Raw genomic sequence first — 17,765 nt, 5'->3', positions numbered from 1 at the left:
ATCTTCTAAAGTGAGTTAACGGAAGTTAGTTTGGAATGGTTTTTCTTTTCTTTTTTTTTTTGAGATGGAGTCTCACTGTGTTGCCCAGGCTGGAGTGTAGTGGCGCGATCTCGGCTTGCCACAACCTCTGCCTCCCAGGTTCAAGTGATTCTCCTGCCTCAGCCTCCCGAGTAGCTGGGACTACAGCCATGTGCCACCACGCAACGGCTAACTTTTGTATTTTCAGTAGAGATGGGTTTTCACTATGTTGGCCAGGCTGGTCTCGAACTCCTGACCTTGTGATCTGCCCTTCTCAGCCTCCCAAAGTGCTGAGATTACAGGCGTCAGCCACCGTGCCTGGCCCTAGATGAACAAACTTGTCTGCAATGGGCTGACTTCCACATAACACTTAACATCCATCCATTCATCCATGTTAAATCAGCTGGAGACACATATAAACGTACCAAGCCATAGAGACAAGACTTATTTTTCTTCATTGTCATTGAGCAGTTTCTTTTACTCTGTGGTCTCTTTTAGCTTTGTTTTTCATGAAAGCACAGCAGGTACAACTATTTAAACTCCATTCCTGGCTGAAATCCTCTTTTGTAAACATTCCTTCAAAGTTAAAATGAAAATTACTCTTCCTTTTCTTACAATGAAAGGAATATTTTTTTTTTTCCCTGTTCTGCCTAAAATATCAAAAACATAGCCAGGGCCTCTTAAATGCAAATGGCTTCTTGACCTCCCTTGTATTTCTGAGTTTGTTGGGTCTTCTCAGTAATTCCTGTTTCTCTAAATGTTTCCTTTCTTCTATTTTCTCTTTACTGAGAAATGCTAGCACCCTTTTTTGGAAATCAATGCAAAAACATTTAGATGCTTTGTTCACCACATGGGCTCTTTTGCTTTGGGGTACTGGGCATTTATTGTCTCTGTCAGGTATTGGCAGCATCTGATTTTGTTGATCTACAGGCACAGAGAGGACTGGGAACTGAGTATGTATGTTATTATGACTCAAGACACATAAACACATTCTACGTACATTTTAACAAGCACAGTTTATTTATAATTACATTGAAATTATTTAGCTCCAAGCAAAGACTCAGAGGGATGATAGATTTGATAAGCTACTTTTACTTTTTTTTTTTTTTTTTGCATATTCTATTGCTTTGGGCTCTAGTACTAAAAAAGGAATGGAATTTAAAAGGAACAATGAGGAAAGAACGATTACATACAAAGAAAGAATTTTACCTGGCAAAGCCAACACCTCTGCTGACTCCATTAGCGTCTCTTAGTATTCTTGTGGAAATGACATGTCCAAAGGGTTTCAGCATATTCTCAAGCTCCTGCTCATCCATAGAAATGGGGAGATTTGAGATGTATAGGTTTGTTGGGTCTTGCTCTTGTTGCTAAGGGAAGGAAAGTAAGAAATGTGGTAAGTTCTGAGTATTGAGAAACATTGTACAAATAGAGAAACTTTTGTTTAAACTGCAATCTAGATAATAATCTCCAAAATGCTCTTGAAAGTGCTTTCACTAGGGGCATTACTTCTTTTTACTGATGTCTTGTGCAGAATGTTTATCATAGACAAAATGACCAATGAAAGCCAAGCTCTCCATCCATCATTCCTTAGAAAGACTAATAAACTTTTTTTTTTTTTTTTTTTTTTTTTTCTTGAGACGGAGTCTTGCTCTGTAGCCCAGGCTGGAATGCAGTGGCGCGATCTCGCCTCACTGCAAGCTCCGCTTCCCGGGTTCACGCCATTCTCCTGCTTCAGCCTCCCGAGTAGCTGGGACTACAGGCGCCCGCCACCACGCCCAGCTAATTTTTTGTATTTTTAGTAGAGACGGGGTTTCACCGTGTTAGCCAGGGTGGTCTTGATCTCCTCCTGACTTAGTGATCTGCCCACCTCGGCCTCCCAAAGTGCTGGGATTACAGGTGTGAGCCATCACGTCCGGCCGACCAATAAACTTTTAATGCAATTGAACTAAGGCAAATGTATATATTCTTTTTTATTACCATTAACCACTACTTCTATGACTACCACTCTTACTACCATCACAATTAGTTACTGATATTGCATTTAATGAGAGTTCATAATATGCTAAGCATTGTTCCAAACACTTAACATGCATTATTTCATTCAATATTCTTAATAGATATAATTACCATTTTATGGATGACAAAATTGATCCCTAACTTATCCAAGTTACACAGCTCATAAGTGCCAAAGTCAGGGCTGAAATCTGGGCCTATCACCAAAGTCCATGGGATTTATTGCTCTGGTCTACTGCCTTCCACTAGACCAACGAGTCACAAAGTATAGTCCCAGAAATGCAACATCAGCCTTAGCCTCACCTGGGAACTTATTGGAAACACAATTTCTCAGGCCTCACCACAGAACTACTGAAGCAGAATCTGAGAGTGGGCCAAGAAATCTGTTTGGACAAGCCCTCCAGGTGATCCTGATGACAGCTTAAGTTTGAGAATTGCCATCCTAGACCAAGCCTAAATATTTATATACAAATAAGATTATGATGTCTATCATCTCCTAATTCAGCAGCAATAATGCTTAAATAAGCTTTGCTTAATAGAATGGGAAACCAAACCACAATTACTAGCATTATTTCTGTGTGTATCAATTTTCTCTATTTTATATAATGAATTAATAATTTAGAACTTAGTTGTATTTATGTCTCAAATAAAACAGTCAAAAACTTGACAGATTAGTCATTAATATCAAAATGTTCCAGATATTTAATTGAACTGTTATATTTTAACTAAACAAAAACCTTAGCTTCAAGGATAAGCCAGACATTAAATTAGAAAAAGAAATCCTGAAGTCTATAGAAAATGGTATTATGTAACAGTAAAATATCTTTTGTGAAAAGATATCATATTATTAGATATTTACAGTTTTAAAAACAATAAACAAGTAGAATAAACAAGAATCCAAATGTTGTTTCAGGTCAAGAAATAATTTTTGTATGCAACTAAATTTCTGTATTTTTAACAACTAAATATTCAGATAGGTTGTGATATTTTTATTAAAACTTGGAGTGAATATGATGTATTATTAGTTTCATTTTAAACACAGTTTACTTTTCAAGCTTTTTAGCACCGTGGGAAATAGCAAAAATAAAATATAATCAATCTGGAAAAGATGACTGGAGCCTTAATATTTAGGAATAGTTTACATATAGAGACTGAATGAGTGAAGTTAATCTCCCTCTCTCTCTCTGTCACAGACATACATATAAACACACACACACAAACACACACACATGCACACACTCCACTATCACCACCACCATCATCAATATCACCACCAGTAACTGTAATGGTCCTGGAGAAAAAACAGAGATAATATTATTATTCTTTAAATGGTTTTGATCTTGTTTTTGTTTTTGTGAAGCGGTAAAAAAAAAAAAGGGGGGGACATTTCAGTTACATAATAATGAACCTTATCTACGTATAACTTCCTAGGTTCATAGTATTTCACCATTCATCATTTAATTTTAATCTTCACATTGTCGCTCCAAAAGTAATTTGGCAAATATTACTACACTTACTGGATAATGAGGAAATGGAGACATGAAAGATTCAATCTTGCCCAAGGACAATCTAATAATTAGTGACAGGGCTAAAATTAGATTTAGTGACTAATTTTCCTATCTTCCAGCTCAGTGTATTTTCCACAAGTCCAATGTTTCTCAAGCTTCATTTATTTGAAATACCAAATGTTAGAAATTTTTGACAGTCATAGGTTGTTACCTATTTTAAAATTTTTCTAAATAAACATATCTCTGGGGCTTAAATAAATCTATTTTAAAAAATAACTTTGTAGGCCGGGCGCGGTGGCTCATGCCTGTAATCCCAGCACTTTGGGAGGCCGAGGCGGGCGGATCACGAGGTCAGGAGATCGAGACCATCCTGGCTAACATGGTGAAACCCCATCTCTACTAAAAATACAAAAAGTTAGACGGCCTGGTGGCGGGCGCCTGTAGTCCCAGCTACTCGGGAGGCTGAGGCAGGAGAATGGCGTGAACCCGGGAGGCGGAGCTTGCAGTGAGCTGAGATCGTGCCACTGCACTCCAGCCTGGGCGACAGAGCGAGAGTCCGTCTCAAAAAAAAAAAAAAAAACACTTTGTGTTGTTACCATAACTAAAAGGCCAGTATTACTTGCCATAAATAGAAGGTTACTGTAAAAACAGTGAACAAACTCATGTTTTCAAATTATAGCTAGATACTGTTTGCAGAAGGCTTTGGTGCTCCCGCTTCACTCTCTGTTGCAAAGGGAATTCATAATTAATGGAAGTGTTAGAAGCACACTACCACCAGACTGAGTCTTTTTACTGGGAAGAATCAGAATTAAAAAAGAATTGAGAAATGAACAACTTTCTGATGATGTGATTTCTGAGTCCCACATGTCTAGAACTACTCAAGTTATACAAGAAATACATGCCCCAGAGCTTTAGAGTTCCTCATCAACCCAGAGCCTACCAATGAGTGGGCCACAGCACATGACAGTCCTATGAATGGGTTGGAATTTGCTCAATATTCAATACCCCTTTGCCCTTGATCAGGTTAATAATTACAGTCTATGCCATTGTCTCAGGGTACTGTACAGACCTTAGAATTTTCTCCAGGCATCAGTGCACCAGTTTATCCAAATTCAAAGTCATTTCCAAATTCCCTGAGTATTGAATGCATTGCAGCTGCTCAAAATGGTGTGCCATAAATACGCAGAGCTTAGTACATAAGGGATTGCCTGGTAAGCTATTTTCTGAATCCAAATTCAAACAACAAGGCCAACTCTTTAATTTGTATTCACAGAGACAGTAGCACACTGGATAGTGTCATTCTTTAATTTGTATTCACAGAAAGAATATGACATTGGGGAGTGTTATTTAAGTAATTCTGTCCTTTGAAATGAATGCAGTATTAGTCTTGAATATATTGGTTGAAAATAGAATTTAAATTATGCATAAAATAAACTTTAAAATAGTACATACATTTATATTTTTACTTTCAATTTTATTTATATATCAGGTTTATGTAAATGGATGGTCATTTTCAAAAGGTTCATTGGCACTATGAAACAAAGAACTCTTTCCTTTTAATTTTCCGGAAAGGTTTTTCACAAGATAACTGCAATCAAAAAGATCTTTTCATAATTTTTTAACTTAAATTTTTATGGCCAAAGCTCCTGAATGGACCTAAGGTGGCATCTTATCCAATCTTGTTATCTAACAGATGGAAAAAAGCAGAAGCTAGTGGTGAGATTATGACTTGCCCAAGGCCACTCAGCTAGAGGAACAGGCTAGAAATAGATGATAATCTGATGTTATTGCCAATTTACAACACTGACTTTATTCTTAAAATCCAATGATTAATAAATAGGTTGTGGTTCAAAAGAATATTATAGAGACAAAAATAAATATATCTGAGTTCCTTGTTTTATTCACTTTTGCCTATTCGTCAATAAGCTTGAGTCAAAGAGTGAAGGCTATGAAAAAAGAGTTCCTAGCCTTAGCTAGTATTCTACACACAGTCATTGAATGAATATTGTGCAGTGTATATTAGATTGTAAAATTATATGACTACAATTCATACATCTATTACATATAACTGTCCATGTCACTATAAGTAACTCCCCCATTTTGGTCTGTTTCTACATTTTTTCATTTGTACAAGGATTTCTTGGTTTATTATTTAGTTTTGTCAAAAGCTCACTAAAAGTTAGAAAAGTATCCTCTCCATTGTTAATGGGAGCCCAGATCTGTCATCTTATGCAAAAATATGTAAATAATTTACTTTCTCTGAAATGACTTCCTTTTTCTCAGGTTTTTAGTGTATGTATGCTGTCAAAATCAGATTTATTGTCATTCATTTGCTTTTGAGCAGTTTAAGACAATTTCAGAACTTCAGAACATTTCAAGGTGGCTAAGCAAATGAATACTTGTAGAGGACAAGAAAACACTGCCCTATCTAGATCAAAGGTTACGTCTGGGTTTTTGAATATGCATTATGGTTATTATAGAAACATAATTCTGAAAAAGGCTATTAGTAGAACACAATTTTAAAACTTAACAACAATCTGCTAACATTCACATTTGATGGAATGACATTTAAATGCTCTGGAAGTAGCTACAATACTAGCATGAAGTTGAGATTTTAGAGTAATTTCTTAAGCTACCTGGAGTGTGAACTATTTTTATTTCCAATATGCCATGGATCAATATATTTGTAGAATATAAGAAAAATAAATTAATAGAAAATAAAAGGATATGCACAATGCAAGTCCAACTTTTCATCATTACACTCAATGGACACCAAATTACATATTGCATTTGATATTATGTTAATGTCAATTGTTATAAAAGATTTTAAATGCTTTCTCTCAATTTCTGTACATATTTCGTTGTGGACAGGTATCAAGTAACAAACTTTGAGTAGAACTGCCTTATGGGAATATATTCCTACTATTTCTTTTCGTAATGGAACACCCTATGGGTCTCAGTGAGTGATTAGTTCTTGCTTACTTTATATACTATCGAACCCTTTTTAAAAAACATTTTTAATTGGCCAGTAATAATTGTACAAATGTATGTGGTGCAAAGTGATATTTTGATATATGAATACAAGTGTAATGATTGAATCAGGGTCATTAGTATATTCATAACCTCAAACATTTATTATTTCTTTGTGTTGGGAACATTCAAGCTCCTTTCTTCTAGGTATTTAAAAATATGCAATAAATTATTGTTAATTATAGTCATCCTACAGTGCCATAAAACTCTAGAACTTATTTATCCTCACTAGCTGTAATTTTGTACCTGGTTATCAAAAGAGCACCATATCCCCCCTTCCTGCTACTCTTCCTAGCCTCTAGTAACCATAGTTCTACTCTCTGCTTCTATGAGTTCAAGTTTTTTAGCTCCTGCATATGAGTGAGAACATGTGGTATTTATCTTCCTGTGTGCCTGACTTGTTTCACTTAACATAATATCCTCCAGGCTCATCTATGTTGTCATGCATGACAGAATTTTATGCTCTTTTATGACTAAATAGTATTCCACTGTGTGTGTGTGTGTGTGTGTGTGTGTGCGTGTACACATACTAAATTTTTAAATGGTGCTATAAAAACTGGATATCCACATACAGAATAATGAAACTAGACCCCTATCATTCACCATATACAAAAATCAACTCAAAATCTCAAAACGGCTTAAAGACTTAAATGTAAGACCCCCAAACTGTAAACTACTAGAAGACAACATAAGGGAAAGGGTTTAGGATATTGGTCTGGACAAAGATTTTTTGTGGATAAGACTTCAAAAGCACAGGCAACAAAAGCAAAAATGGGCAAATGGGACTATATCCAACTAAAAGGAAACAATCAACCGAGTAAGGAGACAACCTGCAGAATGGGCAAAAATATTTGCATACTATTCATCTGCCAACTATTAATAATGGCCAACAGATATATGAGAAATATACTCAACATCACTAATCATCAGGGAAATGCAAATCAAAACCACGATGATATATCATCTCACCCCTATTAGAATGCCTATTATCAGAAAAAATAAAAAATAACCAATGCTGGTGAGGACATTGAAAAAAGGGAACTTGTATACACTTTTAGTCAGAATGTAAATTAGTATAGCCATTATGGAAAACAGTATGAGGGTCCTCAGAAAACTAAAAATACTAACATGTGACCCAGCAATCCCACTACTAAGTATCCAAAAAAAAGGAAATAACTATATCAAAAAGATACGTGCACCTCCATGTTTATTCCAAGATCTTTTAAGTCACAAAATTGTGTATAACCAATTTATAGGAATTTTTTAACTACTGGGTGAAAAAATGCTATCTCAAGATGAATTATCTTGAGCAGTGGTGACAAAACATTTAGAAATACCCTGAAGAGGTATGAAACAACTGTAAAGCAAGCATGCAACTATAGATATTTTTAAAAAACATTGAGGAAGATGTATATATAGACTAAAGATAATAATGTTACCTTACATGGAGCAGAGTTTTTAGTATTTTAAATGTTTCAGAGTCATTTTATATCATGTGGCCCTTTATCTATCTCATAAGGTAGATAGGGAAAGAGTTATTATTCCAAAAAATACAAATGAGAAAACTGGGTCCTATATTTTAAGTTAGTAAGTGAATAAGCAATATCATAAGCGAAATTGTTTGACTTGATGCAGTACTTTTTACTACACTACACCAATTCTAGAGATTGCCTATAAATATCGTTATTCAGTGACCCTCACCTGTAGAAAAGAAAATTAATGTGGATGCAAGGGAGCAAGATTTTTTTAATGGAACAGTCTATTTTATATGCTGCAGCAATTTAAAAATTAATAATAATAAAAAGTAAATGTTTTTTCTCACTTTGAAAACAGGGAGTCAGAACATTCCATGTTAACAAACTGCCCTAAAGGCATCAGATATTTTGGAATTAGTTTAACACTAATTCGAACAAAGATGTCCTCACTTTTCTGGTGATAGTTACTGCACCTCCAGATGAGAACTGATGGAAGCCTGCTGTTTCAGCCATACTTGCTTCAGTATTATATATTTGTGTGATAGTTAATTTTATGTGTCAACTTGACTGAGACACAGTGTGCCCAGATTGGTCAAACCATTTTCTGGGTGTTTCTAGGGGGCTATTTTTGAATGAGTTTAACGTTTAAATTGATACACTGTGTGAAACAGATTGCTCTCCTCCATATGGGTGGCCCTCACCCAATCAGATGAAGACTTGAATAAAACAAAAAGACTCATCCTCCCCAGAGTTAAGAAAGACTTCCTCCTGTCTGACTGCCTTTGAGCTGGAATTACATTTTCCTGTCTTCAGACCCTGACTGAAATATCAGCCCTTCTTGAGTCTTGAACCTGACAGCCTGTAGACTGGAACAACCATGTGGGCTCTCCTAGGACTCCAGCTGCCAACAGAAGATCTTAGGACTTGTTGCCTCCATAATCTCATGAGTCAAGTTCATACAATAAAGAGGGGAGGGGTAAGATGGAGTGATGTGGAGGAGAGAGGAAGGAAGGCAGAGAGGGAGGAGGAGAGGGACAGATGGAGGGAGAGAGGGAGAGAAAAAGAGAGGGAGTGAGAGACTAAGGTAAAGGGACGGAGGTACAGAGGGGGAGATGGGGAGAGAGGGAAATGGGAGACAGAGGGAAAGATGGAGGGATAGAGGAAGAGAGGGAGATGGACAGAAGGACAGAGAGAGACTTGCAGTGGGGAGAGAGGGAGACAGAGTGACAGAGTGCACGAGAGGGAGTGAGATAGAGACATCCTATTGGTTCTGTTTCTCTGAAGAACCCTGACTAATACAATGTGTTAGTTTCGTCAAATCTATATTGCTATGAAAAAATGAGGACATACGATCAGCTCTGAACTTCCCACTGGGACTTCTGCATTCCCTGGACACAAAGCCAGTGCCTCTGACTAGGCAAAGTAAGATGCCTTACCTCAAGACAGGCGCTCCAGAAGCAAACATCCAAGGTAAGGCATTAAAGACCAAAGGGAAGAGTAAAGAAGGACAGCAAAGAAGTAGGCTTTCACCCTTAAATGGTACCTAAAAACATGCCCTCTGTCCTGTTTGCTAAGCAGTGAAGGTGCCTCTATATTTTCAATTGTCTTCTGTCTGTACTAAAAGAGAAAAGGTGATTTCTCTTTTGTTAGTTCTGCATGGTGATTCAGTTAGAGGAAGGTGACTGCCAATTTTTTCCTTCCAAAACAAAAATAAGAACAATTTCCCTAAGATAAGAAACACTAAGAACAATGTCCCCAAGAAACACTTTTTTAAAAAGAAGCATTTACTTATTTCGGATATAATGTAAGCACAGTGTCAGCAACTGGAGTTCATGTCCTCAAGTTCAATTGGAAGGTTTAATTCTGGAGAACAAACTCAGCAGGGACCTGATTGTGAAACAATGCCCAGTGTTGAACCACTGATCATTTAGGCTATTCTTTAAGGCTTGGGCTGGCTTTTATTTCAAGATCAATTGAGGAGGCTTCAATTGAGTTAGGCAGTGAATGATTCCATGAGGATCTCCAGCCTTTATGACTAAATTTGAGTTACCTTTGGTCCTGGAACAGGTGGCCAGTTTGGATCCCTGGCTTTCCTTGATTTCTCCCTCCATATACACCTCATGAACTTGAGCTCAGTATCACCAGTTATCAGCCCTGATGTGATGGTTTCTCCTGTGAGAAAATGCTAAATTAACATTTTACAATATTGAGATCTCTCTATAGTTTTATTTTAATATATTACCATATCACAAATATATATTGTTTTGTACTCGTGGTCCTGATGGTCAAAAATGAGAACAGGAAACAAAACTATAGAGAACTACTCAATATTGTAAACAAATCTCATATTTTCTCAGAGTTTAATTCACTGCTCAGAAAGAGGTTCCCCAGGAATGTCTATTTTATCCACCTGCTATGAACTCTGAGATAGAAAGCTGTAACTGATTTATCGATAAAGACTATGATGCCCCAAACAACTATGGAACTGTGGAAATGACATGAAGACAGCCATAGGTTTACTATGATACACTACTAATTACTTCTGAAATAATCACCATAACACATACAAATATAGAACAGATGCAAAACATTTTTATATCTTCTGCCTAGACTATGACAGCTTAGGCTGGCTGAGGCTCACCTAGATTCACCTTTGGTAAACATACAAAAACATTCCACTGAAATGTAAAAGATATTAGGGGCATTGAGTTCCACTCAAAGACAACCATTCTCATTGTAGTCTACTGACATCCCCGCCCCCCGCCCAGAACACAGCACAAATGATGACTCCTGGAATTATGCAACAGAGCTCACTTGACAAACACTGTGTCATATATATTAAGGCTGCCCAATAAAATATAAGACATCTTGTTAAATTTAAATTTTTGATAAACAACAAATACTATTTTTAGTATATCATGAATAATACATAAGACATACTTGTACTAAAATTATTCATTGCCATATAAGATTAACATTAATATCATTTTATACAAACTATTTGTTGTTAGGTAAGATATATATCATTACCTTTACCTTTTTATGGTATGATATTATCTAGTATTTATACTGCCTACTATATGAAAAATACTATGCTTTAAAATCATTTAAATTCATTATGTTTATATTCCTTAGCCCTTGAGGTAGATAGCCCCATTTTACATGTGAGAAAGCTGAGGTTATAATTCTTATTGTTCTTTTTGTTGTTCTTCTTATTGTTCTATAATTCAATTGTTCTTTTTTGCTTAGGATTGTCTTGGCTATGAGGGCTCTTTTTTGGTTCCATATGAACTTTGAAGTAGTTTTTCCCAGTTAAAAAATTCTCATCATTATTAGTCATCAGAGAAATACAAATCAAAACCACAATGAGATACCATCTCATGCGAGTTAGAATGGCGATCATTAAAAAGTCACGAAACAACAGATGCTGGGGAGGATGTGGAGAAATAGGAACGCTTTTACACTGTTGGCGGGAGTGTAAATTAGTTCAACCATTGTAGAAGACAGTGTGGCGATTCCTCAGGCATCTAGAACTAGAAATAGCATTTGATCCAGCAATCCCATTACTGGGTATATACCCAAAAGATTATAAATCATGCTACTATAAAGACACATGCATGCGTATGTTTATTGCGGCACTATTCACAATAGCAAAGACTTGGAATCAACCCAAATGTCCATCAATGATAGACAGGATTAAGAAAATGTGGCACATATACACCATGGAATACTATGCAGACATAAAAAGGATGAGTTCATGTCCTTTGCCGGGACATGGATGAAGCTGGAAACCCTTTTCAGCAAACTAACACAGGAACAGAAAACCAAACACCGCATGTTCTCACTCATAGGTGGGAACTGAACAATGAGATCACTTGGACACAGGGCGGGCAACATCACACACTGGGGCCTGTCGGGGGGTGGGGGGGTGGGGGGGTGGGGGGTAGGGGAGGGATAGCATTAGGAGAAATACCTAATGTAAATGACAAGCTGATGGGTGCAGCAAACCAACATGGCACATGTATACCTATGTAACAAACCTGCACGTTGTGCACATGTACCCTAGAACTTAAAAGTATAATAAAATATACATATATATTTAACACATAAAGTGAAAAGCCACAACTTTGATACAAAATGTTCTCTTGTGTGCTGTTTTGCTTGAATCTACATTTATTCCTAAATTGTCCGATGTCAATTGTACAGAAAACTCGCCCTGTAAAGCCATATGCATTTTATGTGTTATAGAGGAAGCAGTCAGCTCTACATTGGCACTTAAAAAAAAATTCTGCTATACATTAAAATTCTGTCAGTCTAAGTGAAGGATGGCATATAGTAGGTTTATTTCATCCTAGTCTTTCCAAAGAGAGACTTTCCAAAGAGAACAGGCTGCACAACTTTTGGTAAACTGTGATCCTTAATATTAGCTTGGAGAAAATGTGGTGGGCTGTGTGTGTATATATCACAATGAAAATCAGTTTATTAATGCCATGTTAGCTGGAGAAGGAACCTAACTAGGTGATACTGTCTTGCCTTCATTTCTTATATTAACGTGGTGACTTTGGTAGAGAAACAGCAAAGAAGAGGTGCAACAGTGAGTTGAGGGTGTTCAAATAAGGTTAAACTATTTTTTTATTTTAAAAGAATGTCTTTCATCATGATTGCCGGCATCATTTGGCATATACATTATTTACATTTTTCTTTAGATTTTAAGTTCTGGAATACATGTGGAGAACGTGCAGGTTTGTTACATAGGTATACATGAGCCATGGTGGCTTGCTGCACCTATCAACCCGTCATCTAGGTTTTAAGCCTCGCATGAGTTAGGTATTTGTCCCAATCCTCTCCCTCCCCTTACCCCCCTGCCCCAACAGGCCCCCAGTGTGTGATGTTCCGCTCCCTGTGTCCATGTTTTCTCATGGTTCAACTCCCATTTATAAGTGAGAACATGTAGTGTTTGGTTTTCTGTTCTTGTGTGAGTTTACTGAGAATGATAGCTTCCAGCTTCATCCATGTCCCCGCAAAGGACATGAACTCATTCTTTTTATGGCTGCATAGTATTCCATGGTGTATATATGCCAGATTTTCTTTATCCAGTCTATCATTGATGGACATTTGGGTTGGTTCCAAGTCTTTACTATTGTAAATAGTGCTGTAATAAACATACGTGTGCATGTGTCTTTTTAGTAGCATGCTTAATAATCCTTTGGGTATATACCCAGTAATGGGATTGCTGGGTCAAATGGTATTTCTGGTTCTAGATCCTTGAGGAATCGCCACACTGTCTTCCACAATGGTTGAACTAATTTACACTCCCACCAACAGTGTAAAAGCATTCCTATTTTTCCACAGCCATGTCAGCATCTGTTGTTTCCTGACTTTTTAATAACTGCCATTCTAACTCGCATGAGATGGTATCTCATTGCAGTTTCGATTTGCATTTCTCTAATGACCAGTGATGATGAGCTTTTTTAAATATATGTTGGCTGCATAAATGTCTTCTTTTGGGAAGTGTCTGTTCATATCCTTTGCCTACTTTTTGATAGGGTTGTTTTTTTCTTGTAAATTTAAGTTCCTTGTACATTCTGGATATTAGACCTTTGTCAGATAGGTAGATTGCAAAAATTTTCTCCCATTCTGTAGTTTGCGTGTTCACTCTGATGATAGTTTCTTTTGCTGTGCAGAAGCTCTTTAGTTTGATTTGATCCAATCTGTCAATTCTGGCCTTTGTTGCAATTGCTTTTAGTGTTTTAGTCATGAAGTCTTTGCCCATGCCTATGTCCTGAATGGTATTGCCTAGGTTTTCTTCTAGGGTTTTTATGACTTGGGGTTTTACATTTAAGTTTTTAATCCATCATGAGTTAATTTTTGTATAAGGTGTAAGAAAGGGGTCCAGATTCTGTTTTCTGCATATGGCTAGCCAGTTTTCCAAGCACCATTTATTAAATAGGGAATCCTTTCCCCATTGCTTATTTTTGTCAGGTTTGTTGAAGATCAGATGGTTGTAGATGTGTGGTGTTATTTCTGAGGCCTCTGTTCTGTTCCACTGGTCTATATATCTGTTTTGGTACCAGTACCATGTTGTTTTGGTTACTGTAGCCTTGTAGTGTAGTTTAAAGTTGGGTATTGTGATGCCTCCAGCTTCATTCATTTTGCTTAGGATTGTCTTGACTATACAAGCTCTTTTTTGGTTCTATATGAAATTTAAAGTACTTTTTTTTCTAATTTTGCGAAGAAAGTCAATGGTAGCTTAACAGGAATAGCATTGAATCTATAAATTACTTTGGGCAGTATGGCCATTTTCACCATTTTCATTATATTGATTCTTCCTACCCATGAGCATGGAATGTTTTTCCATTTGTTTGTGTCTGCTCTTATTTCCCTGAGCACTGGTTTGTAGTTCTCCTTGAAGAGGTCCTTCGCATCCCTTGTAAGTTGTATTCCTAGGCATTTTATTCTCCCATGCAATTGTGTATGGGAGTTCACTCATGATTTGAATCTCTGCTTGTCTTGTTGGTGTATAAGAACGATTGTGATTTTTGCACATTGATTTTGTATCCTGGGACTTTGCTCAAGTTGCTTATCAGCATAAGGAGTTTTTGCACTGAGACAATGGTGTTTTCTAAATATAAAATCACGTCATCTGCAAACAGAGACAATTTGACTTCCTCTCTTCCCATTTGAATACCCTTAATTTCTTTCTCTTGACTGATTGCCCTGGCCAGAACTTCCAATACTATGCTGAATAGGAGTGGTGAGAGAGGGCATCCTTGTCTTCTGCCAGTTTTCAAAGGGAATGCTTCCAGCTTTTGCCCATTCGGTATGATATTGGCTATGGGTTTGTCATAAATAGCTCTTATTATTTTGAGACATGGTCTAACAGTACCTAGTATGTTGAGAGTTTTTAGCATGAAGGGTGTTGAATTTTATCGAAGGCGTTTTCTGCATCTATTGGGATAATCATGTGGTTTTTGTCATTAGTTCTGTTTATGTGATGGATTATGTTTATTGATTTGCATATGTTGAACCAGCCTTGCATCCCTGGGATGAAGCCAACTTGATTGTGGTGGCTAAGCTTTTTCATGTGCTGCCAGATTCGGTTTGCAAGTATTTTATTGAGGATTTTCGCATCCATGTTCATCAGGAGTATTGGCCTGAAATTTTCTTTCTTGTTGTGTCTCTGCCAGGTTTTGTTATCAGGATGATGCTGGCCTCATAGAGTGAGTTAGGGAGGATTCCCTCTTTTTCTATTGTTTGGAATAGTTTCTGAAACAATGGCACCAGCTCTTCTTTGTACATCTGGTAGAATTCGGCTCTGAATCCATCTGGTCCTGGGGTTTTTTTGGTCGGTAGTGTATTAATTACTGTCTCAATTTCAGAACTTGTTATTGGTCTATTCAGGTATTTGACTTCTTCCTGGTTTAGTATTGGGATGATGTATGTGGCCAGGAATGTATCCATTTCTTCTAGGTTTTCTAGTTTATTTGCATAGAGGTGTTTATAGTATTTTCTGGTGGTAGTTTGTATTTCTGTGGGATCAGTGGTGATATCCCCTTTATCATTTTTATTGTGTCTGTTTTATTCTTCTCTCTTTTCTTCTTTACTAGTCTAGCTAGCAGTCTCTCTATTTTGTTAATCTTTTCAAAAAACCAGCTCCTGGATTCACTGAATTTTTGAAACATTTTTCATGTCTCTATCTCCTTCAGTTCTGCTGTGATCTTAGTTGTTTCTTGTCTTCTGTTAGCTTTTGAATTTTTATTTGCAGTTTTTAAAAAACTCGTAAGTTAGAAAGAAATAAGTCTTACGTTTAATGTGACTCGACAATGAGTTAAATAATTTTACTTAGAGTGCCTAGGCTATCAATGAAAAAGTAATGCATACATCTTAGTTTTTCTTAGTTATATGTTTTCTCCCTATAGGAGTCTTGTGATTCAGTAAGTAGCTCACCTGAACAAATGGAGGTACTCATGGTCACAACACTAATCCAACTCAAAGTCACTTGTCGATTTCCATCTCTTGACTTGGGCACATTACTAAATGGATCATCCACTTATTTTTTCATATTTGCTCTTGATCATTCACTCACTCATTCAATAGTTTTTTCATCTTCTAGTGTATGTCACCCCTTGAGCTAAATTCTGAGGACAAAGATGTAATAGGACATGATCTCTGCCTGCCTTAGAAAGTTCGGACTAGTGGATGTTACACAACTAAATTTCAATAATAAAGTGCTATTTTTTGTTAGCTGACACATTAGGGCAACCAAGAATTAGATATCTGTCCCCTAACTCTTATAGCCCTAAACTTGAAATTCCACTTTCCTTAAAATGATGATTTGACAATCTAAATTATTTTTAAACGGTGTCTCAGCTACATGATATGCATGAAAATTAAATTTTAAAATGTAAAAGACACTGAGATACATTAAGCCCTAAAACAATGACAAATATCAATTTGGATTGACTATATAACTATATACTTCCATTTTAATAAAAATGATTTTGTTCTTAAGCTTCCAGAAAACTTTGAGTAGGCATGAGCTGTAAACATGTAATGACATGGTGGCCCTGACACTAACTGTTATTAACACTTCTCAGCAAATTTCCTTGACTGAAAAATGGAGATAATAATACTAATAACCTTAGAGGGTTATTGTAGAAATTCAATGTCGTGATATACTAAAAATTTAGCAGAGTTCCAGGAATACAGAAGCTCAGTAAATCATGATTATTTCTATAATTTTTATTACATAAGGAAATTTAGAACATTCTAACAGGACAGCTACTAAGTAAATATAAGTCATGTTAATTAAAGAACAATTATCACTATTTAGAATGTGTCCCATTGTGTTCCTCATAAGTGTAAACTTACTAGATGTTATATTAACTTATATGGAGGTAGGCATATTAAATTGATAATGAGATCCTTAAAATGTGGCCACTGTATTAGCAAGAGAATCAAGAAATGAATTACAGGGTGGGAAACATAACACTGTTCCTATCATTTGTGAGCGACAAAGATTAATGATTTATTACTGGGCTCATTAATCAAAACTGTGTGGCTTTTTTTTTTTTTTTTAAGGAGCAATTCCACTGTTCAAGTCAATTAGCTCACCAAAGCTATTACACCGAAGAAGCTGCAGTGTTATTCAGACTTCCCTGGGAATATTTACAGTATAAAATAAATGCTATTATTCAGAAGATACCGAATTGCTAAGCTTCTTAAACTCATACAATTGGGAACCTGCAGTACATTAAAATGCTGAAACTCATTAAGAGAGTTTTTTTTCTCATCTTTAGAGTCACTGGCATTCTCAGCACTGTTAAAAACAATAAAATGCTCCTGGCTTCCAAGGAGAGGGTGACTTCTGCTCTTTCAGCTCCACCTCAATGAATCACTGAGGCAGAACTGGCACCCAACCTTCGAAACAGCAACAGATTCTGCTGGATTATCCTTATATTGGAATAGGACAACAATATTAGCTAAGATGTTATAGAAGAGAGGAGGAAAATGCAGCTAGTGCATAAATGATCACCTTCTTAGCTCTATTTAAACTGTCTGAGCATCTGTATATAAAATGTCATTAATGATTTTAACACATATGATAAAGTTACAATCTATGAGTTCCTTCTTATATAAGTGAATTACTAGACAAAAGAGGAAAAAGATAAACCTGTACTTAAAGTATAATAAAAGCTAATAAATGCAGAAGGAATATTGA

General features: G+C 36.4%; 1 protein-coding gene across 12 annotated transcripts in view; it reads right to left on the bottom strand.

Moving 5' to 3' along the window:
- Positions 1–17,765, bottom strand: part of RBMS3 (RNA binding motif single stranded interacting protein 3) — a 1,476,433-nt gene that overhangs the window by 298,186 nt on the left and 1,160,482 nt on the right. For all 12 annotated transcript variants that reach the window (XM_034956011.3, XM_055109591.3, XM_055109592.3 and 9 more), the window contains one exon: positions 1,228–1,385. In XM_034956011.3, coding sequence (XP_034811902.1) covers positions 1,228–1,385 — 158 coding nt within the window. The remainder of the gene's footprint in view (positions 1–1,227; positions 1,386–17,765) is intronic.

The sequence above is a fragment of the Pan paniscus genome, chromosome 2 (genome assembly GCF_029289425.2).
Source record: "Pan paniscus chromosome 2, NHGRI_mPanPan1-v2.0_pri, whole genome shotgun sequence".
Taxonomy (NCBI): Eukaryota; Metazoa; Chordata; class Mammalia; order Primates; family Hominidae; genus Pan; species Pan paniscus.
This window is presented reverse-complemented; position numbering and strand designations above follow the sequence as displayed.